The sequence below is a fragment of the Bos taurus genome, chromosome 4 (assembly GCF_002263795.3).
Source record: "Bos taurus isolate L1 Dominette 01449 registration number 42190680 breed Hereford chromosome 4, ARS-UCD2.0, whole genome shotgun sequence".
Classification (NCBI taxonomy): domain Eukaryota; kingdom Metazoa; phylum Chordata; class Mammalia; order Artiodactyla; family Bovidae; genus Bos; species Bos taurus.
This window is the reverse complement of record NC_037331.1, coordinates 95,249,368-95,267,478: the sequence shown is the minus strand read 5'-3', so window position 1 is coordinate 95,267,478 and position 18,111 is coordinate 95,249,368. Positions and strand designations below refer to the sequence as shown.

Sequence of the window (18,111 nt, the reverse complement as noted above, 5' to 3'; positions counted from 1 at the left end):
TTCCGTAGACAGAGGAGCCTGGCGGGCTACAGTCCACGGGGTCACAAAGAGTCGGACACGACTGAAGCAACTTAGCACCTTCGTCAGCATGATAAAGTTATTTACACACAGAAGCTCATTTCCCTACCATTCACTCATCTGCTATCAGCCCCAGTTAGGCTTCCACCTGCACTGTTCCCATGGAAACTGCAAGTTGAGGTTGCCGGGAACTTCCATGTTGGCAGTTTCATCATCCAGCACCATCAGCCACTCCCTCCTTAGAGGGAAAAAAAAATCAGACCTCCCTGTTGCATCTTCCTATTTCCCCCAGAAGTGGCTGTTATCCTAAATTTAGTATTAAATTCTGAGTATAATGTAAATATTTTCTGTGTCTCTTTTTCTAAAACTATATTGTTTAATTTTGTAGATTTTAAACCCTGTAAATAAAACCATATAAATTTTTGTTTTGGTTTTTGTTGTTCAGTATAGTTTTCAGATTGATTCATGTTAATATACATATGTGAAAGTTGCTCAGTTGTGTCCGACTCTTTGCAACCCCATGGACTATACAGTCAGTGGAATTCTCCAGGCCAGAATACTGGAGTGGGTAGCCTTTCCCTTCTCCAGGGGATCTTCCCAACCCAGGGATCAAACTCGGGTCTCTCACACTGCAGGTGGATTCCTTACCAGCTGAGCCATAAGGGAAGCCCAAGAATACTGGAGTGGGTAGCCTATCCCTTCTCTAGTGGATCTTCTTGACCCAGGAATCGAATCAGGGTCTCCTGCATTATAGGTGAATTCTTAACCAACTGAGCTATCAGGGAAGCCCTGCTGCTGCTGCCAAGTCGCTTCAGTGTCCGACCCTGTGCAACCCCATAGACGGCAGCCCACCAGGCTCCCCCGTCCCTGGGATTCTCGAGGCAAGAACACTGGAGTGGGTTGCCATTTCCTTCTCCTAGTACATGTATAATAATACATAATATGTATATTACACAGATAAACATAATATGTAACAATGTAATACCTGTCTCTGATTTTCAGTGCTGTGTGATATTCTAGTCTGCTTCTAAAGTAATTTATTTATCACCAATGTTAATAAGCATTTGCTTGTTACCTATATGGAGCCACGTTCCATGGGACACTAAATCCTTGCGCCACAACTAGAGAGTCTGTGAGCCGCCACGGAAGATGCCACGTGCCACAACTAAGACCCAAGCAACCAAAATAAGTACTTCAAAACATGTTTACAAATCTTTCATTTTAAAATAGTTTAGATTTACAGAAGAGCTGCAGAGATGATGCAGAGTGGCAGATACCTTTCCTTCATCTTCCCCTAATATTAGCATCTTATAAACCATGGTCCTCTTATCAAAACTATGAAATTAACACAGTACCGTGCTATCACCTAACCTACAGACATCATTCCTATTTAACCAGTACGTCTACTAATGATCTTTTTTGTTCCAGAATAGAGCACTGCATTTTATCCTCTCTCTCATCTCTTCAAAATTGTGGCAATTTCTCAGTCTTTCTTTATATTGTTCATAACCTGGATGGTTTTTAGAGTACTAGCCGAATATTTTGTAGCATCCCCTTCAATTTGGGTACGTTAGATTTTTTTTTTTTTCCCTTGGTTAAACTGGGGCTATGTATTTTTAGAAGGAAGAGCACAGAGGTGAAGGGCCCTTCTCAACACATCTTATCCCAGGACATGACGCCTTATCCCAGGTCATGACTTATCATGATGCTAATGTTGATTATTTAGTTAAGATGATGTGTTCACTGGGTTTCTCACTGTAATGTTACTGGTTTTCCCTTTCCGTCCTAGGAGAGTCACTAAGACCAGCCCATACTCAGATGGGGATGGGAGAGAATACCTTCCTTCTAGACGAGGGAAGAGTATCTATCCTTTTTTGGAATTCTTCTGTAAGGATGAGTTGTTCCTCTTCCCCATCTTTCCCATTTATTTATATATTTAATCATTTATCAGCATGGATGCATGGATATTTATTTTATTCTTTGGGTTTCAATCCAGTATTTTTTTATAGAGATTTTTATTTTATTTATTTTTAAATTTTATTGTATTATTTAACTTTACAATATTGTATTGGTTTTGCCATATATCAAAATAAATCCACCACAGGTTTACATGTGTTCCCCATCCTGAACCCTCCTCCCTCCTCCCTCCCCATACCATCCCTCTGGGTCGTCCCAGTGCCCACTGCTGGGCATACACACTGAGGAAACCAGAATTGAAAGAGACACATGTACCCCAATGTTCATCGCAGCACTGTTTGTAATAGCCAGGACATGGAAGCAACCTAGATGTCCATCAGCAGATGAATGGATAAGAAAGCTGTGGTACATATACACAATGGAGTATTACTCAGCCATTAAAAAGAATACATTTGAATCAGTTCTAATGAGGTGGAAGAAACTGGAGCCTATTATACAGAGTGAAGTAAGCCAGAAAGAAAAACACCAATACAGTATACTAACGCATATATATAGAATTTAGAAACATGGTAACAATAACCCTGTACACTAGACAGCAAAAGAGATACTGATGTATAGAACAGTCTTTTGGACTCTGTGGGAGAGGGAGAGGGTGGGATGATTTGGGAGAATGGCATTGAAATATGTATAATATCATATATGAAACGAGTCACCAGTCCAGGTTCGATGCACGATATAGAGATTTTTAAAAAATTATCTATTTTTGGCTATGCTGGGCTGTTCTCTAGCTGCGGCGAGCAACAGCGTGGGCTCTCACTGCGGTGGCTTCTCTTGTTGGGGAGCATGGACTCAAGGATATGTGGGCTTCTGTAGTTGTGGCTCATGGACTTAGTTGCTCTGCGGCACGTGGGATCTTCCCGAGTCAGGGATCAAGCTGGTGTCTCCTGCATTGGCAGGTGGATTCTTTACCACTGAGACACCAGAGAAGCCCTCAGTCCCATATTTTTTAATTTTGTTGATCAGAGTTTTCCAGGTTTGCCTGTTGGGAGCTCTCAGGTTGGTTCCCTGAGAGCTGGACTTGCCCGCTATTTTGTTTTTGTCTTTTTTTTTAAGCGCTTCTTTACTTTCTGTTGTTACAAGATGTTCCAGGCTCATCTTGCATTGTATACACTGCTGGTGGGCATGGGCTATGGTGCAGCCACTTTGGAAGATTGTTTGGCCATTCCTCAGAACACTAAATATAGAGTTACCATGTGACCCAGAAATTCCACTCCTAGGTATAGCCCCGAGAGAAATGAAACATCCACACAAAAACTTGTACACAGACGTTCAGAGCAGCACTGTTTATAATAGCTAAAAAGTGGAAACAGCTTGAACGTTCATCAGCTGATGAGCGGAAAAACAAAATGTAGACTATCCCTACCACGGACTATCATTCGGCAATAAAAATAAAAAACTGACACGTGCCGCAACATGGATGAACCTCAAAACGGGGTAAATAAGTGAAAGGAGCCACAGGTTGTGCAACTCCCTATGTGGATCAGCGGTTGCCTGAAGCACGGCTTCTCTTCTGCTGTGTCTTCAGCGTGAGGGTTTATGTTAATCTAATCAGTGGGGCTGACTTTTTAACTTTTAAGTTAATGTTGGGGACTTGCCTGGCAGTCCAGCTGTTAAGACTTTGCCTTCCCATGCAGGGGGTGCAGGTTCGATCCCTGGTCGAGCAGCTAAGATCCCAGGTGTTTTAAACCAAAACATAAAGCCATATTGTAACAAATTCAATAAAGACTTAAAAAATGGTGCCCGTCAAAAACAAAACCGAAACGAACAACAAAACAAAGCAGCAAACCCCTGACTTGATGTTGCACAGGTGAGACCTTGGTCCGCGTCCCTGCTTGCCTGTTAGTCTTCCTTTCTGCTGCTCCCAGGGAGCCTGACTTTGGCAGCCCCCCTCCAGCTATACTCCACTTATCTTCACACGTGCTAGCATTTTGAGTTCATGGCAGGGTAGAAGCATATTCCCAGATGTTTGCAAAGGCACTGGAACCTGGGACTGGAGGGTGCGGGCTTTGCTAGTGTTCTGTCTCTTTTCTAGAAATCCTGTTTGACTTAGCACGGATTCCTGCCCTCTCCTGGGGCAAAGAGCTTTTTTATTTTTCTTGTTCCCTTCCCCAGCTGCAGTGGGTTTCCACCACTTCCTTCAGGCTATGCTTAATGCCTTTGTCTCCCAGCAGGGAGAGGGGCGATGGATCTGGGCAGCATCTCCTTGGTGTTTCATCGGTGCCTATCGTTTCCTTCCCCCGCTGTGGTGGGGTTCCCACCAGTGGCCTCAGGCCATAGATTTGGTTGATGTCCACTGATAAGTCAGGCTTTTATTCCCCCAGGGGATAGGGGGCTAGGTAGAGTGTCAGTGCTCACTGCTCTTTTTCTCTGCAGCCAGCCCCACGGGGGAACTTTCTCAAGGCTGTCTCTGGGCATCTTTACCAGCTCTGGGTGGTGTTTCTGGTGCTGGGGGAGCCTCTACAAGTGTGTGAAGCTTTCGGTTTCGGCAGTTCTCACGTTTCCACTTTTACAGGAGCCCAGGGTCAGCCTTTAGCAATTCATTAAACATGTTAACTTTAATCTTCTTGCCAAATTCTGTCCTGTAAGCAAACAGTTGAGTCTGGTTTCTCCCTGTGGTTGACTCTCCAGTTTTCAGGGTAGTTGTTTGCCCGTGACCCGAGTTTGCCAGTGGGTTCAAGAAAAGTCATTAATTTTCCGTTTCTCCAGCTTTTTACTGCTTAAGGGTGGAGAAACATGCCTCAAACTTGATAGCATCTGCTCATAATGGCCTATATTATAAATATATTACTGGGTTTATGCCTCATATTTTGTATTTATGCCCTTCTGGGTTGTTATTCCCCTTTGGTCATCCTCATTAAAGGTTTTACTGCTTTATTAGCCTTTTTTTAAAAATCAGTTTTTAACTGTGTTGGTATTTGCTATTGTCCTTCATTCGTTTGCTATCATCACATCATTTGAGTCTGTGAAAAGATTCAGTCCTGATAACTGGATGAGCAGCTGCTTGTGTTCTCTACTGTGGTGATTCAGCCTAGGTCTCAGTTTGCTGGGCTCAGAGGTAGCACTTTAATCCATTTTGATCCTAAAAAACACATGATTATTAGCCACTGTCCAGGTCCCCGCATTAGACTACCCTGATCACCATGCTGGTCCTGCTGCCTAGGATATGGTGGTTGTCGTTCAATTTCTGAGTCATGCTAGGGTACGGTAGAAGAGAAGGACTTTCTCAGTCGTGTCCGACTCTTTATAACCCCATGGACTATACAGTCCAGAGGATTTTCCAGGCCAGAATACTGGAGTGGGCAGTCTTTCCCTTCTCCAGGGGATCTTCCCAACCCAGGGATAGAACCCAGGTCTCCCACATTGCAGGTGGATTCTTTACCAGCTGAGGCACAAGGGAAGCCCGAGGGAACAAGCCACAAGGGTATGGTACCCACTTTTTTCCTGGAAATGAAATTCTGCTCAGGTCCCGCTACCCAGGGAAACGTGCTGTCCATTCCCACTGAAATCAGCAGCATCTCCTACCAGCATGTCATTGTCATTGCTATTCAGTCACTAAGTCGTGTTTGACTCTTTGCGACCCCATGAACAGCAGCGCACCAGGCCTCCCTGTCCTTCACCATCTCCTGGAGTTTGCTCAAAGTCATGTCAATTGAGTCGGTGATGCCATCCAACCATCTCATCCTCTGTCATCCCCTTCTCCTCCTGCCCTCCATCTTTCTCAGCATCAGGGTCTTTTCCAATGAGTTGACTCTTTGCATCAGGTGGCCAAAGTATTGGAGCTTCAGCTTCAGCATCAGTCCTTTCAGTGAATATTCAGGGCTGACTTCCTTTAGGATTGACTGTTTTGATCTCCTTGCAGTCTAAAGCCTTTGACCGATCACAACAAACTGTGGAAAATTCTCAGAGATAGGAATACCAGACCACCTCACCTGCCTCCGGAGAAACCTATATGCAGGTCAAGAAGCAATAGAACTGGACATGGAACAATAGACTGATTCCAAATTGCGAAAAGAGTACGTCAAAGCTGTATATCATCACCATGCTTATTTATCTTACATGCAGAGTACGTCATGCAAAATCCCAGGCTGGATGAATCACAAGCTGAAATCAAGATTGCTGGCAGAAATATCAACAACCTCCAAGCATACCAGGCTGATGAACAGTCAGAATAACATGCTCCTATTCCCCTCAACAACACACCAAGTTTAATCAAAATCCAAAACACCATCAAAGATAAAACGCACTATATTTTACGAACCATGTGGGGGAGAAAAAACACTGCCAGAGTGTGCCTTAAAATAATTTATAATTCATCCTCAGCTCAGAGACATGAAAAGATGTCCTTTTTAGAGCACGTGAAGTACAGTGTTTCTCAAAACCTTGATGAAGAGAGTGTCATTTGAGCTCTCTTAAGGAACAGAGAGTGTGAGCAAGCAGACCATACATGATAAACCCCTGGAACACTTCTCTAAGACTTTGGTTTCTTCCTATTCATTATTCCAGAGAATTTCTGGCAACTTTAATATGTAGACTACCATTAAGTTCAGGTTTCAGTCAACCAACTAAGAAAACAATTAGTACTTCTTGCAGCTGGTTGAGTCAGCATGATGGTCCCAGACCCCTGGTATGCATACCCATATTGATAAATTCAACCTGATAAAAAGTGTGATTATTCTTCTCTGATCTAGCATCCTTACAGTCTATCAACTAGGCTTATTTGCTAGACTTTTTGCAGATTTTTTTTTAGGTAGAAGCCTTCTTCTGGGTTAGACTGTCTTTCTCAGGCATCTGACTGTTATCACAGGTTTGAAAAAAATGAAGAGTAGTAGAGATGATGAAAGGATATAGCATTCTTTGTCACCGAGCTCAAGTGAGGTTATTGAGTTTTGAAGCAGGATAGAAACTGCGTCATCAGACAGGAGAAAAGTGGTTGAGTCTTCCAAGTAAGTTCCATCGCAGATTGCCCCCCCCCTTTTTTTTAGTTGTTTATTTGGCTGTGTTGGGTCTCAGTTGTGGCACACGGGATCCTTCTTGCAGGATCTTTGTTGGGTCATGTAGGATCCTCCACCACAGCCCACTGACTCTCTGGTTGTGGTGTGTGGACTTAGTTAATCCGTGGCTTGTGGTATCTTAGTTTCCCGACCAGTGATTGAACCCGCGTCTTCTGCCAGTTATCCCAACCAGGAAGGGTAGTATGTGTCTTACTAGCATCTAGTAGCTAGAGACCAGGGATGTTGTTAAACATCCCGCACTGCATAGGACCACCTCCATAACAAAAGTATCCAGCCCAAAGGGCTTCCCAGGTGGCACTAGTGGTAAAGAACCCACCTGCCAATGCAGGAAATGTAAGAGACACAGGTTCGATGCCAGGGTTGGGAAGATCCCCTGGAGGAGGGCATGGCAACCCACTCCAGTATTCTTGCCTGGAGAATCCCATAGACAGAGGAGCCTGGTGAGCTACCATCCATAGAGTCGTAAAGAGTCAGACACGACTGAAATGACTTAGCATGCATACATTCAGCCCAAAATATCAACAGTTTGGGGTTTGAAAACCTCTGCTTTCAGCTAGTCATCTTTGTAAGAAGTAACCACCCCACCCTACATCCTTAATTTATTAAATATGCTGATGTTCCTCTCCAGCAATCTCATTTTTTGCCAGAAAGGTGCTCTGATATGATCAGTTATAAGAAGTGCCACTGTCAAATCATAACACTACATTGATTTTTACCACATGTCCTTTTATGCATGCCCTTTATATTGTTCTATGACAGTAGCCACTCAGTCCTGCCAAAGCCACTTTACGGGCACTTCATTCTAGATGGTGGGTGATGTTGTGACTGCCTCTCTGTGAAATGCTGTAGGATAGTAAAGTCACGTCACTTCATGTCTGCAGAATTCCACTTACCTTTAACCCCAGTAAGGCTGAGAAACTAGTTCTCACATTTCTATTGCCTGAGTCACTCCTAATGCAAATTTCTGATTCTCACTAGCAAAATGTATGTGTGTTCATGCACACACACATGAAAGCTGTTGGGTCCTTCTCCAGCTTATGAAGGAGCTGGGATTGCTGATGACCACATTTTGTTGTTGTTTAGTCTTTAAGTCGTGCCCAACTCTTTTGCAACCCTGTGGAACTGTAGCCCACCAGGCTCCTCTGTCCATGGGATTTCCCAGGCAAGAATACTGGAGTGGGTAGTCATGCCCTCCTCCAGGGGATCTTCCCCACTCAGGGATCGAACCCAGGTCTCCTGCATTGGCAGGTGGATTTTCTACCACTGAGCCATCAGGGAAGCCCTGATGAAGACCACATTTAGGGTCACTCTTAACATCATCTGAGACAGGCTTATAGAACTTGTGTGAAGACGCAGTGCTGCTCACCGATGCCAAGGACCCAGATGCCTCAGCTTGGCTGTAGACTCTCGCCTCACCTCCGAGGCTGCTCACACCTGGTCATGGTTCTGCCGCTCCTGCCTCAGGGTTCCTCATAGTCGACCACCCCTTCACTCTCTGGCCCAGGTGGAAGTGACTCATTCATAGCAGCTTAGTGCATACTTAGGCTCTAGTCATAAGGGAGGCTGGCATTTTTCAGCATCTGTAGTGTAACAAGAGGCAAATCCTGCTTCCATCAGTCTTAACTGTGTGGGGAATTCCCCAAGCATAGAACTAGGTTACATATTCTGATCGGCTATGTAGAATGGCCAGAGTCCACTTGGCTGAGTCCCAGCTCTCTCTCCCTTCTGCTCAAAACAGAAAACCAGGAGTCATCCTGACTTCTCCTCTTCCCCTCCCTTGGTACATCAGCAAGTAGTTGACTCTTTCTCCAAAATACAGTCTTGAATCCATCCTTGTTTTGGCTCTTGTGTCAAGGACTTGCTGCAGATGACTATTACCCACTTCATCTGAATTACTGTAACAGCCTCTTCTCTTCCCATCTCCACGTCCGTGTTCCCCAGAGCAGCAAGGGGATGTGTCTTTGTAAATCACCCTCTCAAACTTGTTTGCTTTTTAAAGCCTTCAGTGACTTTTTTGAGCACTTAAAATCCCAAATCCTTATTTTGGGCTAAGGAGAGTGATCTTATGCCTCATTTTACATGGGATACAGTTTTTAAGAGAGCTTCCGTTTTATTCTCAAAACCCTACAGTTTGGACAGCATGTTAGTCCCTTTACTGTGAGGCCCTAAGTTTTCTGGGCCCTGCCCACCCCCCCTCACTCGGAAAACTGCACTCAGATTTGTGTTCTCTGAGCTCTTGGCCCTCCTTTGGGGACTTGCAGGTTCTTTCCTTCTCCCTGGTACACTTTTCCTCACCTTCTTCACATAGCTCTCGCCTTATTGTCCTTCAAGCCTTAGATTCATGGGTGTCCCTGAGGCGCTTTTCCTTAACTCTCTAACAGCATCACTTCCTTGTTCTCTGCATCACTTCCTTATTCATTTCCTCCATGGAGTCACCAGAATGTGACGTTTAATTCTCTGTTGTTGGTCAGTCGCTCAGTCATGTCTGACTCTTTGCGCCAGGCTTCCCTGCCATCACCAACTCTTGGAGCTTGCTCAAACTCATGTCCATCGAGTCAGTGATGCCATCCAACCATCTCATCCTCTGTCATCCCCTTCTCCTCCCGCCTTCAATCTTTGCCAGCATCAGGGTCTTTTCTAATGAGTCAGTTCTTTTCATCAGGTGGCCAAAGTATCGGAGCTTCAGCTTCAGTAGCAGTTCTTCCAATGAACACCCAGGACTGATCTCCTGTAGGATGGACTGGTTGGATCTCCTTGCTGTCCAAGGGACTCTCAGGGGTCTTCTCCAACACCACAGTTCAAAAGCATCAATTCTTTGGCCCTCAGCTTTCTTTATGGTCCAACTCTCACATCCATACATGACTACTGGAAAAACCATCAGTTCAGTTCAGTCACTCAGTCGTGTCCGACTCTGCGACCCCGTGGACTGCAGCAGGCCAGGTGTCCCTGTCCATCACCAACTCCCAGAGTTTACTCAGACTCATGTCCATTGAGTTGGTGATGCCATCCAACCATCTCATCCTCTGTTAGCCTTTGCCCCGCTTCATTTTGTACTCCAAGGCCAAACTTGCTTGTTACTCCAGGGATTTCTTGATTTCCTTCTTTTGCATTCCAGTCCCTTATGATGAAAAGGACATCTTTTTTTTTTTTTTTGGTGTTAGTTCTAGAAGGTCTTGTAGGTCTTCATAGAACTGTTCAACTTCAGCTTCTTTGGCATTAGTGGTTGGGGCATAGATTTGGATTACTGTAATATTGAATGGTTTGCCTTGGAAACAGATCATTCTGTCATTTTTGAGATTGCACCCAAGTATTGCATTTCAGACTCTTGTTGATTATGAGGGCTACTCCATTTCTTGTAAGGGATTCTTGCCCACAGTAGTAGATATAATGGTCATCTGATTAAATTTGGCCATTCTGGTCCATTTTAGTTCACTGATTCCTAAAATGTCAATGTTCACTCTTGCCATCTCCTGTTCGACCACTTCCAGTTTACCTTGATTCATGGACCTGACATTCCAGGTTCCTGTGCAGTATTGTTCTTTACAGCATCGGACTTTACTTCACATCACCAGTCACATCCACAACTGGGCATTGTTTTTGCTTTGGCTCCGTCTCCATTCTTTCTGGAGTTATTTCTCCACTCTTCTTCAGTAGCATATTGAGCACCTACCGACCTGGAGAGTTCATCTTTCAGTGTCATATCTTTTTGCCTTTTCATACTATGCATGGGGTTCTCAAGGCAAGAATATTGAGGTGGTTTGCTATTCCCTTCTCCAGTGGACCATGTTTTGTCAGAACTCTCCACCATGACCCGTCCGTCTTGGGTGGCCCTACACAGCATGGGGCTCATAGTTTCATTGAGTTAAGACAAAGCTGTGGTCCATGTGATCAGTTTGGTTAGTTTTCTGTAATTATGGTTTCCATTCTGTCTGCCCTCCGATGGATAAGGATAAGAGGCTTGTGGAAGCTTCCTGATGGGAGGGACTGACTGTGGGAGAATCTGGGTCTTGCTCTGATGGGCGGGGGCATGCTCAGTAAATCTTTAATCCAATTTTCTGTTGATGGGCAGGACTGTGTTCCCTCCCTGTTTGGCCTGAGGCCAAACTATGGTAGGGATAATGGTGGTAATGGTGACCTCCTTAAGAAGGACTTTAGCCAGGACTGTTGTATTCAGTGCCCCCCGATCCCATGGCAGGTGACTGTCAACCCATGCCTCTGCCAGAGACTCCTGGACACTCACAGGCAAGTCTGGCTCAGTCTCCTGTGGGATCACTGCTCCTTTCTCCTGGGTCCTGGTGTGCACAAGATTTTGTTTGTGCCCTCCAAGAGTCTGTTTCCCCAGTCCTGTGGAAGTTCTGTAATCAAATACTGCTGGCTTTCAAAGTCAAATTCCCTGGGGGTTCTCAGTCCCTATGTCGGATCCCCAGGTTGGGAAATCTGTTGTGAGTCCTAGAACTTTAGGGCCGCACTTACTTTCCATTGTAATCCCAGGGCCTGAACCTGTCACTTAACTGTTCCCTCACTCAATCCCTGTTGTTGTTATTCAGTCTCAGTCATGTCTGACTCTTTGCAACCCCATGGATTGCAGCATGCCAGACTTCCCTGTTCTTCACCATCTCCCAGAGCTTGCTCAAACTCATGTCCATTGAGTGATGCCAGCCAACCATCTTATCCTCTGTCGTCCCCTTCTTCTCCCGCCTTCAATATTTCTCAGCATCAGGGTCTTTTCTAATGAGTTTGCTGTTTGCATCAGGTGGCCAAAGTATTGGAGTTTTAGCTTCAGCATCAGTCCTTGCGATGAATATTCAGGACTGATCTCCTTTAGGATTGACTGGTTTGATCTTGCAGTCCAAGGGACTCTCAAGAGTCTTCTCCAACACCACAGTTCAAAAGCATCAATTCTTCGGCACTCAGCCTTCTTTATGGTTCAACTCTCACATCCATACATGGTTACTGGGAAAACCATAGCTTTGACTATATGGACCTTTGTTGGCAAAGTAATGTCTCTGCTTTTTAATATGCTCAATCCCTGACCCCTTGACAAGGTTGAGCTCCCATGCTAGACAAAGAGAACCCCTCAGTGTGTCTCACAGTTGTCCTTAAGTACAATTTGTGTAATTTCACTTTTCCAGTTTCTCCTTCTAGATATATTTTTCCAGAGGAACAGAGGTCCTTCATGCCATGTTTAGAACAGGGTACTTGGATATGTGTGAGTCTGTTGCATTTTCTGCAAGCTCCTGGGTCTGGGAGAAAGCAGGGATGATGAGGGTTCTGTGCTGGGGTGTGGAAACCTTTAACAGTGTGTGTCTGGGGCCAGATGGGGAGGGCAGAGAATTCACTGCAGGCCCTGACAGGCAGTGGGACTGGGTGCTGAGTCCTTCTCTGGAGCAGAATTTCTCTTGACTTCCTCTGCTTTCTCCTCAGCCTCCCTCTTAGAGGCTTCTTGAACCCCAGAGAAATCTGGACACATCAAGGGCCCAAACCCTTGAGCAAAAATGGCAGGGATGAGAGTAAGGCCTCTGGATCCTGGGGAAGACCTGGAGCAACGGAGAGAGAAAGACTTCCAGCTAATACCCTAATTGATTCTGTGTTGTCTTTGTCCATAGGGACAACCGAGGAACAAAGCTCAACTGTCACGAGCACAAAGCAGTCGGTAACATCCACAACCGCCAGTGATCAGACATCGAATTCAACCCCATTCAAACACAGTACAGCCCCGACATCCACTGAGACATCCACTGTGACCGCAGCACCGGCCAGCATTGTGGCGTCAACCTCAGCCCAGAAAAGCCCAACTGCCACAGGCAGTGAAGCCACTCTTGTAACTACTGAAGATCCTACAACCACATCAACCACAGTCTCAGCAAGTCCTGAAAGCACGAGCAGCCGGAATGCAATGAATGATTCACCCACATCCAGAATCCCAACTACCCACAGTGTGACCACAGACAGCGTGACTGCTAAGGAAGGCAGTCAGAAAATCTCCACATCTCCAGATCCGACTATCACCCCAAACATCTCTCCTATTCTGTCCTCCTCGACCAACCTCTCAAGCACTCAGCAGCCTAGCCCCGGCCCTGTGACTTCGGCTCCTGGGACTTCAGAGCCCACAGGGAGTTTCCCTCAGGGATCAGACAAAATGACCGTAACTACAAGTTTAGGCAGGATGACAAGTCCCACCTTTACAGCTCAGGTGACCACACTGAGTAAGTGTTGCCTTGCCTTTTTGAAGCAGAAAGAAACTTTCAGATGTCTATGTTCTGTACCGTTGTTTGACTAGAAGGTGGAGATTCATGATGTGGGTTAAGGATCGTGTACCACCTTCGCTCAGTCTGTTTCCCATCCAGTGGTGAGCAGTGGCCAGCAGAGCTGTGTGTTGTGATGAGAGCTTGAGGTTTTGAACTGCCCAGTGGAGCATTTTCCTTTTTTTTTTTTAAGTGCTAGTCTTAGTCCAGTAAATTCATTTCAAACCTCACTGATGGATCATGAGCCTCGTGGCCCATTTGAGATCTATTGAATCAGAATTCCTTGGTGTGAATCTGAGCATTCGCATTTCGAGGGACCGCCCCCCCCGCCCCCGCTGCCATGTCATGTGGGTACATGGTGAAGTCTGTCCTGTGTGAGAGCAGGGGCCCTGAGCTGGATAAACCTGGACTCCAGGCCCTGCTCTGCCACTTGTTGGTGCGGAATGCATCAAGCTCCTCTGAGCCTCCACTTCCTTGTTTATGAAAGGAGTAATTATGGTACTTTCCTCAGAGTCACTGTGAGGACTGAAGAAGGAAGTACCTGTGAAGCTCTTAGGACCCTGACATGAAGCAGTTACTCAGTTGACATTTGCTGCTGGCATTGTCACTGCTGTTGATACTTCTTCTCTCGGGTTCCTACACCGGCTCATCCAATCTGCTCATCCTGTAATAGGTTATGGGAACTGGCTTCATCCATCTACCTCCTCTTTCTCATAGCTTGCCTCCTTTTGCCTGTGGTCTGTAAAGCCAAAGTGGGGTGGGGGAAGACTAAAGAACCTCAGAAAACTAAGAACAGAAAAAGACTATCTTTTTTCTGTTTCAACTACTCACCTTTCCTCATAAGCTTTGTTTCCCCATTTACAGAAACACAGGTCGCAGTTGAAGGAACTCAACACACCTCCAGTGAGACGCCAGCTGTCACTGTCGCCACTGGAGTTCAGCAACCTACAGGCTCTTCACGGGGACGTGGGACCACATCTCTTGTCAGGAGATCCACCATCTCCAGCACTCAGTTGACATCAAATGCCCCCCAAAGCTCCAGCACGCCTTCTCCCACCTCAGTAATTCTAACAAATATAGGGAAGGTAAGAGAGCCCAGACTCGGAGAGAAAGGGACTCCAGGAAGAGCATCTCTACCCTTCCCTTCCCAGAGCCCCTGGTGGGGGTGTGAGGAGCCAGTATCATTCACCCACTGTCTCTGGCTTTGCTGGACTCGGCCTTAGACAGCGGGATAACCAGTAACATACCTGGCTGTCAGACCCCAGCTGGCCAGCTCCCAGCTTGCCCGGAGCTACTTGCCTGGTGTCACCCACCTAACGGTGTGTGTACTCAGTCGCTTCAGTTGTGTCCAACTCTTTGCAACCCCATGGACTGTAGCCCGCCAGGCTTCTCTGTCCATGGGATTCATTCCCTCCTCCAGGGGAGTCTTCCCGACCCAGGGAGCAAACCCTGGTCTCTTGCATTGCAGGCAGATTCTGAGCCACCAGGGAAGCACCTAAAGGAGGGAGGGAGGGAGGATTCAAAGACGAGATCCTATCAAGTTAAGCCTGGCCCTTAATCCCAGTGGCTTCTTTCAGATCCAGTGCCATCCTCCTGAAAAGCTGAATGAGAGCAAACTCTCCCTGAACATCTCGGGCGCCAACAGCTGTGTGAGTACCTTGTTCATCGGAGCCCCACCCTGACCTGTATCCTGCAAAGGCGGTTTAGCTCCAGGATTACTCAAAGTGGAAGGGAATGGAGTGTTCCTTGTAGAAAGGAGCTGAGAGATGTGTTCATTTCCTGCCCTTGCTTTTGGTCCTTCCAATCTTCCGGAGGGTCAGAACCAGCTTCTCTAAAGGAAGCCCCGCCCACAGGGCTGCTACAGGCCAGAAATACCAGGTCTCCTGAGCTTTCACTTCTGAGAGTCTGACCCAAGCCCTGGTTCTTGCTTGCCTCCAGTTCAGGATGTGGCTTTGTTAAAGCCCATCTCTTTGGGCTTCAGAGGCCTCAGTTGAAAAGAAGAGGCTTAGTCTGCCTAACTTTCGTTGTTCTAAGAGTCTGTGGTTTTATATTTCCTGCTCCATGTTATCTGACGGCCTGCCTCTAACCCAGGGGAGCCGTTGCCAACAGCTGTCCTTCCACTCAGGATGGTGTGTGTGTGTACTGTTTGAGGGAGATGGTGTCAGCACGTGTGTGAGTGCGTTTGCATGAAAGAGAGAGTTTAGCCGTGTTGTCCACTGCCTTCAGACTGCCAGTCTCCCTAGGATTAAGGGCTTTAGTCTGGGGATATCTGCTGCAGCGCTTACTCAGTAGCTGAGGCCTGAGTGAGTGCTGGTGATGGATGGCTCACTGCCGCCCTCTCCTGGTCAGTGGCTATTTTGCAAACACCCCTAGGAACCAGAAAGTGAAAGCAAGCAGCATGGAAAACTTGGGTTTACGATACTTTAATGTTACCTATTTTCTGCAGTTGTTTTCTTTCGGGTGTCCATTTTGCTGGAATTTTCCAAGTGAACTATAGAAAAGCTGGAGTTTTCAAACAGAGCAGGGTTTTCCTGGGATTGGGCTTGTTGGACAAGGTGAGAAAGACACTGACGCTTGCCCAGCCTTTCCTCCGGCTCTTTTTGGCTGAAACTTGGCAGGGATGTGTTTGGTGGTAAGCCTTCTTTTGCCATAAATGGGAAGAGGAAAGCCCTGCATCTTTACCTGGCAGCAGGGCTGGGTAGTTAGTAGGCCTAAGGAAATGCCAGGTAGAAAACCCAAGGGATGGTTTGTGGGACAAGCCAAAGCAAGAGTCCTATTCTTCATCTGGTATCCTTATTCCAAAGTCTGGTCAGAGAAACACCAGTTTGGGGTGCCTCTGGATGACTGGGTAAAAGCTCCCCACACTTCACTTCCTCACCCTCAGCCCTAAAGCCACATCAGCCATGCTCTTTCTGCTTAGAAATATAGAGGAAGCCCCTCAAAGATGTCCTTGTGCGTCTTTCAGACACTCCCAAGTCCCCCTGTGCAGTGATGGCCTTGCCCTTCTCTTGTCAGCCTATTTATGTTTTTAGTCTTAGCCGAGGGAACAGGCAAGTGTTTCAACTTTGGGATGGATGACCTTGAGCGGAGAGCCGGGCACTTCCCCTCCTGAGGTCTCTGAACTCAGCATCAAGGGCTGGTGAATGCAGGTTCATTGGCATCTTTGCGCTGGCAGTGCCTCCGTGGGTCCTTCCAGGGGAGAGAAATGATGACAGGCAGCAGATCGTGATGCTTAAAGAGCTCTGAGAAAGAGGGGCACACTCGGGGGAATGGCATTGTTCAACCAAGATGAGATAAGCGGGACGGGAGGACGAGGGAGGAGATGTCCACCTGAGCCAGAGAAGGCAGGGGCTGGCCCAGGAGGAGAGCGTGTGACCCGCCAGTCCAGGCAGTCGGTTCACAGCTGGCAACAGCATTGTCCTGACCTTAGCTTGCAAGGGCGGCCCCACAAGCCTAGGCCACTGTTGTGATCCCCAAGGAATTACCTGTTGTTTCCCCACAACAGAACGCAGTTGCTTCAAATCACAAACTGGTCGAGGTGTTGTGCCAAGCAGTAAAATCCTCCTTCAACAAAACTCAAGATGAGTGCCATATAGAGATGGCTCCTGGTTCACATGCCCAGGAAGTGGACATCAAACAAATTACTATCATCAGTGAGTTGAGGGCAAGGGCAGGGAGGCCTGTCTGGGGTGGGAATGGGGCAGGGGGGTGACAGGAGCCACAGGATGGGTCAGTTGTCAACTCTCAGTCACCTGCACGAGAAGAGACACCGCTCAGGAGACGGAGGAACAGGAAGTCCTCTGTCCCTGCCATGTCTCTCTGAGCTAGACCATTGAAGCGGCATCTCTCCCTCTCCCCCTCAGCAAAGCTCCAACCCACGGACATTTATAAGTTGCTGAAAAATGACTGGGACAAGCTAGAAGGCGTAAGTAGACGGCCCCACATGCTGGGACAGACTGGATCAGGAGCCTGTCCCTCGGAAGCCTGTGGTTCCCCGTTTCCACTGTTTCTCATTGCTGAGGAACCTCTGGTTTGCAAGCATCTAGATGGGAGGATAAAAGGGGACAGCAGGGCAGTGGAACAGGCCCCCCAAACCCCAAGTGGAAGAGCTTGTAAGTGAACGGGAGTTCTGAGAGAGAGAGGGACCCGGAACCTGTTTTTTGCTCTGTCACTTTCTCTTTCCTGGCCAGGTGGGAGTCAGAGACATGCAGTTTGGGGGTCAAGGACCACCAGAAGAGATGGAGGACCGGTTCAGCATGCCCCTGATCATCACTATTGTCTGCATGGCATCCTTCTTGCTCCTGGTGGCGGCCCTCTATGGCTGCTGCCACCAGCGCCTCTCCCATAGGAAGGACCAGGTGAGGACCAAGCAGTCCAGTTCACCGGAGGACTTTCACCCTGTTATTCCCATATTGGAGAAAAGCCGTGGGCCCTTTCTGATAGGCAGAGGTCATCATCCCTTACAGGAAATGGAAATTTGCCTGAAGAATTAAAGAGGCGGCAAGGGTTTTGGAGTCAAAGAAGACTTGCGTTAAGCCCTAGCTCTGCCTCTGATTAACTGGGTGACCTTGAGCAAGTCATAATCTCTGAGCTTCAGGTTTCTCATCTGCGTAGTGGGAATATCCACCTTGCAGAGTTGCTCTGTGGATCCATTGCTGTAAATGGGCTGAGGCATACCCGTCTAACCAGAAGGTTTATCATCTACCTTCCTAGGATTCCCTTGTAACAGTTCCGCCCAGATTCAGGGTTCTCAGCCCTGGCTGCACACTGTGGAGTGCTTTACAAGAAATCCCCCTGCTTAGTTTCCTCACACCCCAACTGAAACGGCATCTCTGGGCCACTGTATTTGTTTAAAGCTT

The 18,111-nt window shown here is 47.0% G+C and overlaps 1 protein-coding gene across 2 annotated transcripts in view; it reads left to right on the top strand.

Moving 5' to 3' along the window:
* The window catches only part of PODXL (podocalyxin like), a 49,454-nt gene that overhangs the window by 26,796 nt on the left and 4,547 nt on the right, over positions 1 to 18,111 (top strand). The window contains exons 2-7 of one of the 2 annotated variants that reach the window (XM_002686960.6): positions 12,614 to 13,213; positions 14,117 to 14,337; positions 14,830 to 14,901; positions 16,758 to 16,905; positions 17,116 to 17,177; positions 17,443 to 17,610. In XM_002686960.6, the coding sequence (XP_002687006.4) occupies positions 12,614 to 13,213; positions 14,117 to 14,337; positions 14,830 to 14,901; positions 16,758 to 16,905; positions 17,116 to 17,177; positions 17,443 to 17,610 (1,271 nt within the window). Of the gene's footprint in view, positions 1 to 12,613; positions 13,214 to 14,116; positions 14,338 to 14,829; positions 14,902 to 16,757; positions 16,906 to 17,115; positions 17,178 to 17,442; positions 17,611 to 18,111 lie in introns of those variants that run through there. The other variant, XM_059886059.1, reaches the window with a different exon arrangement.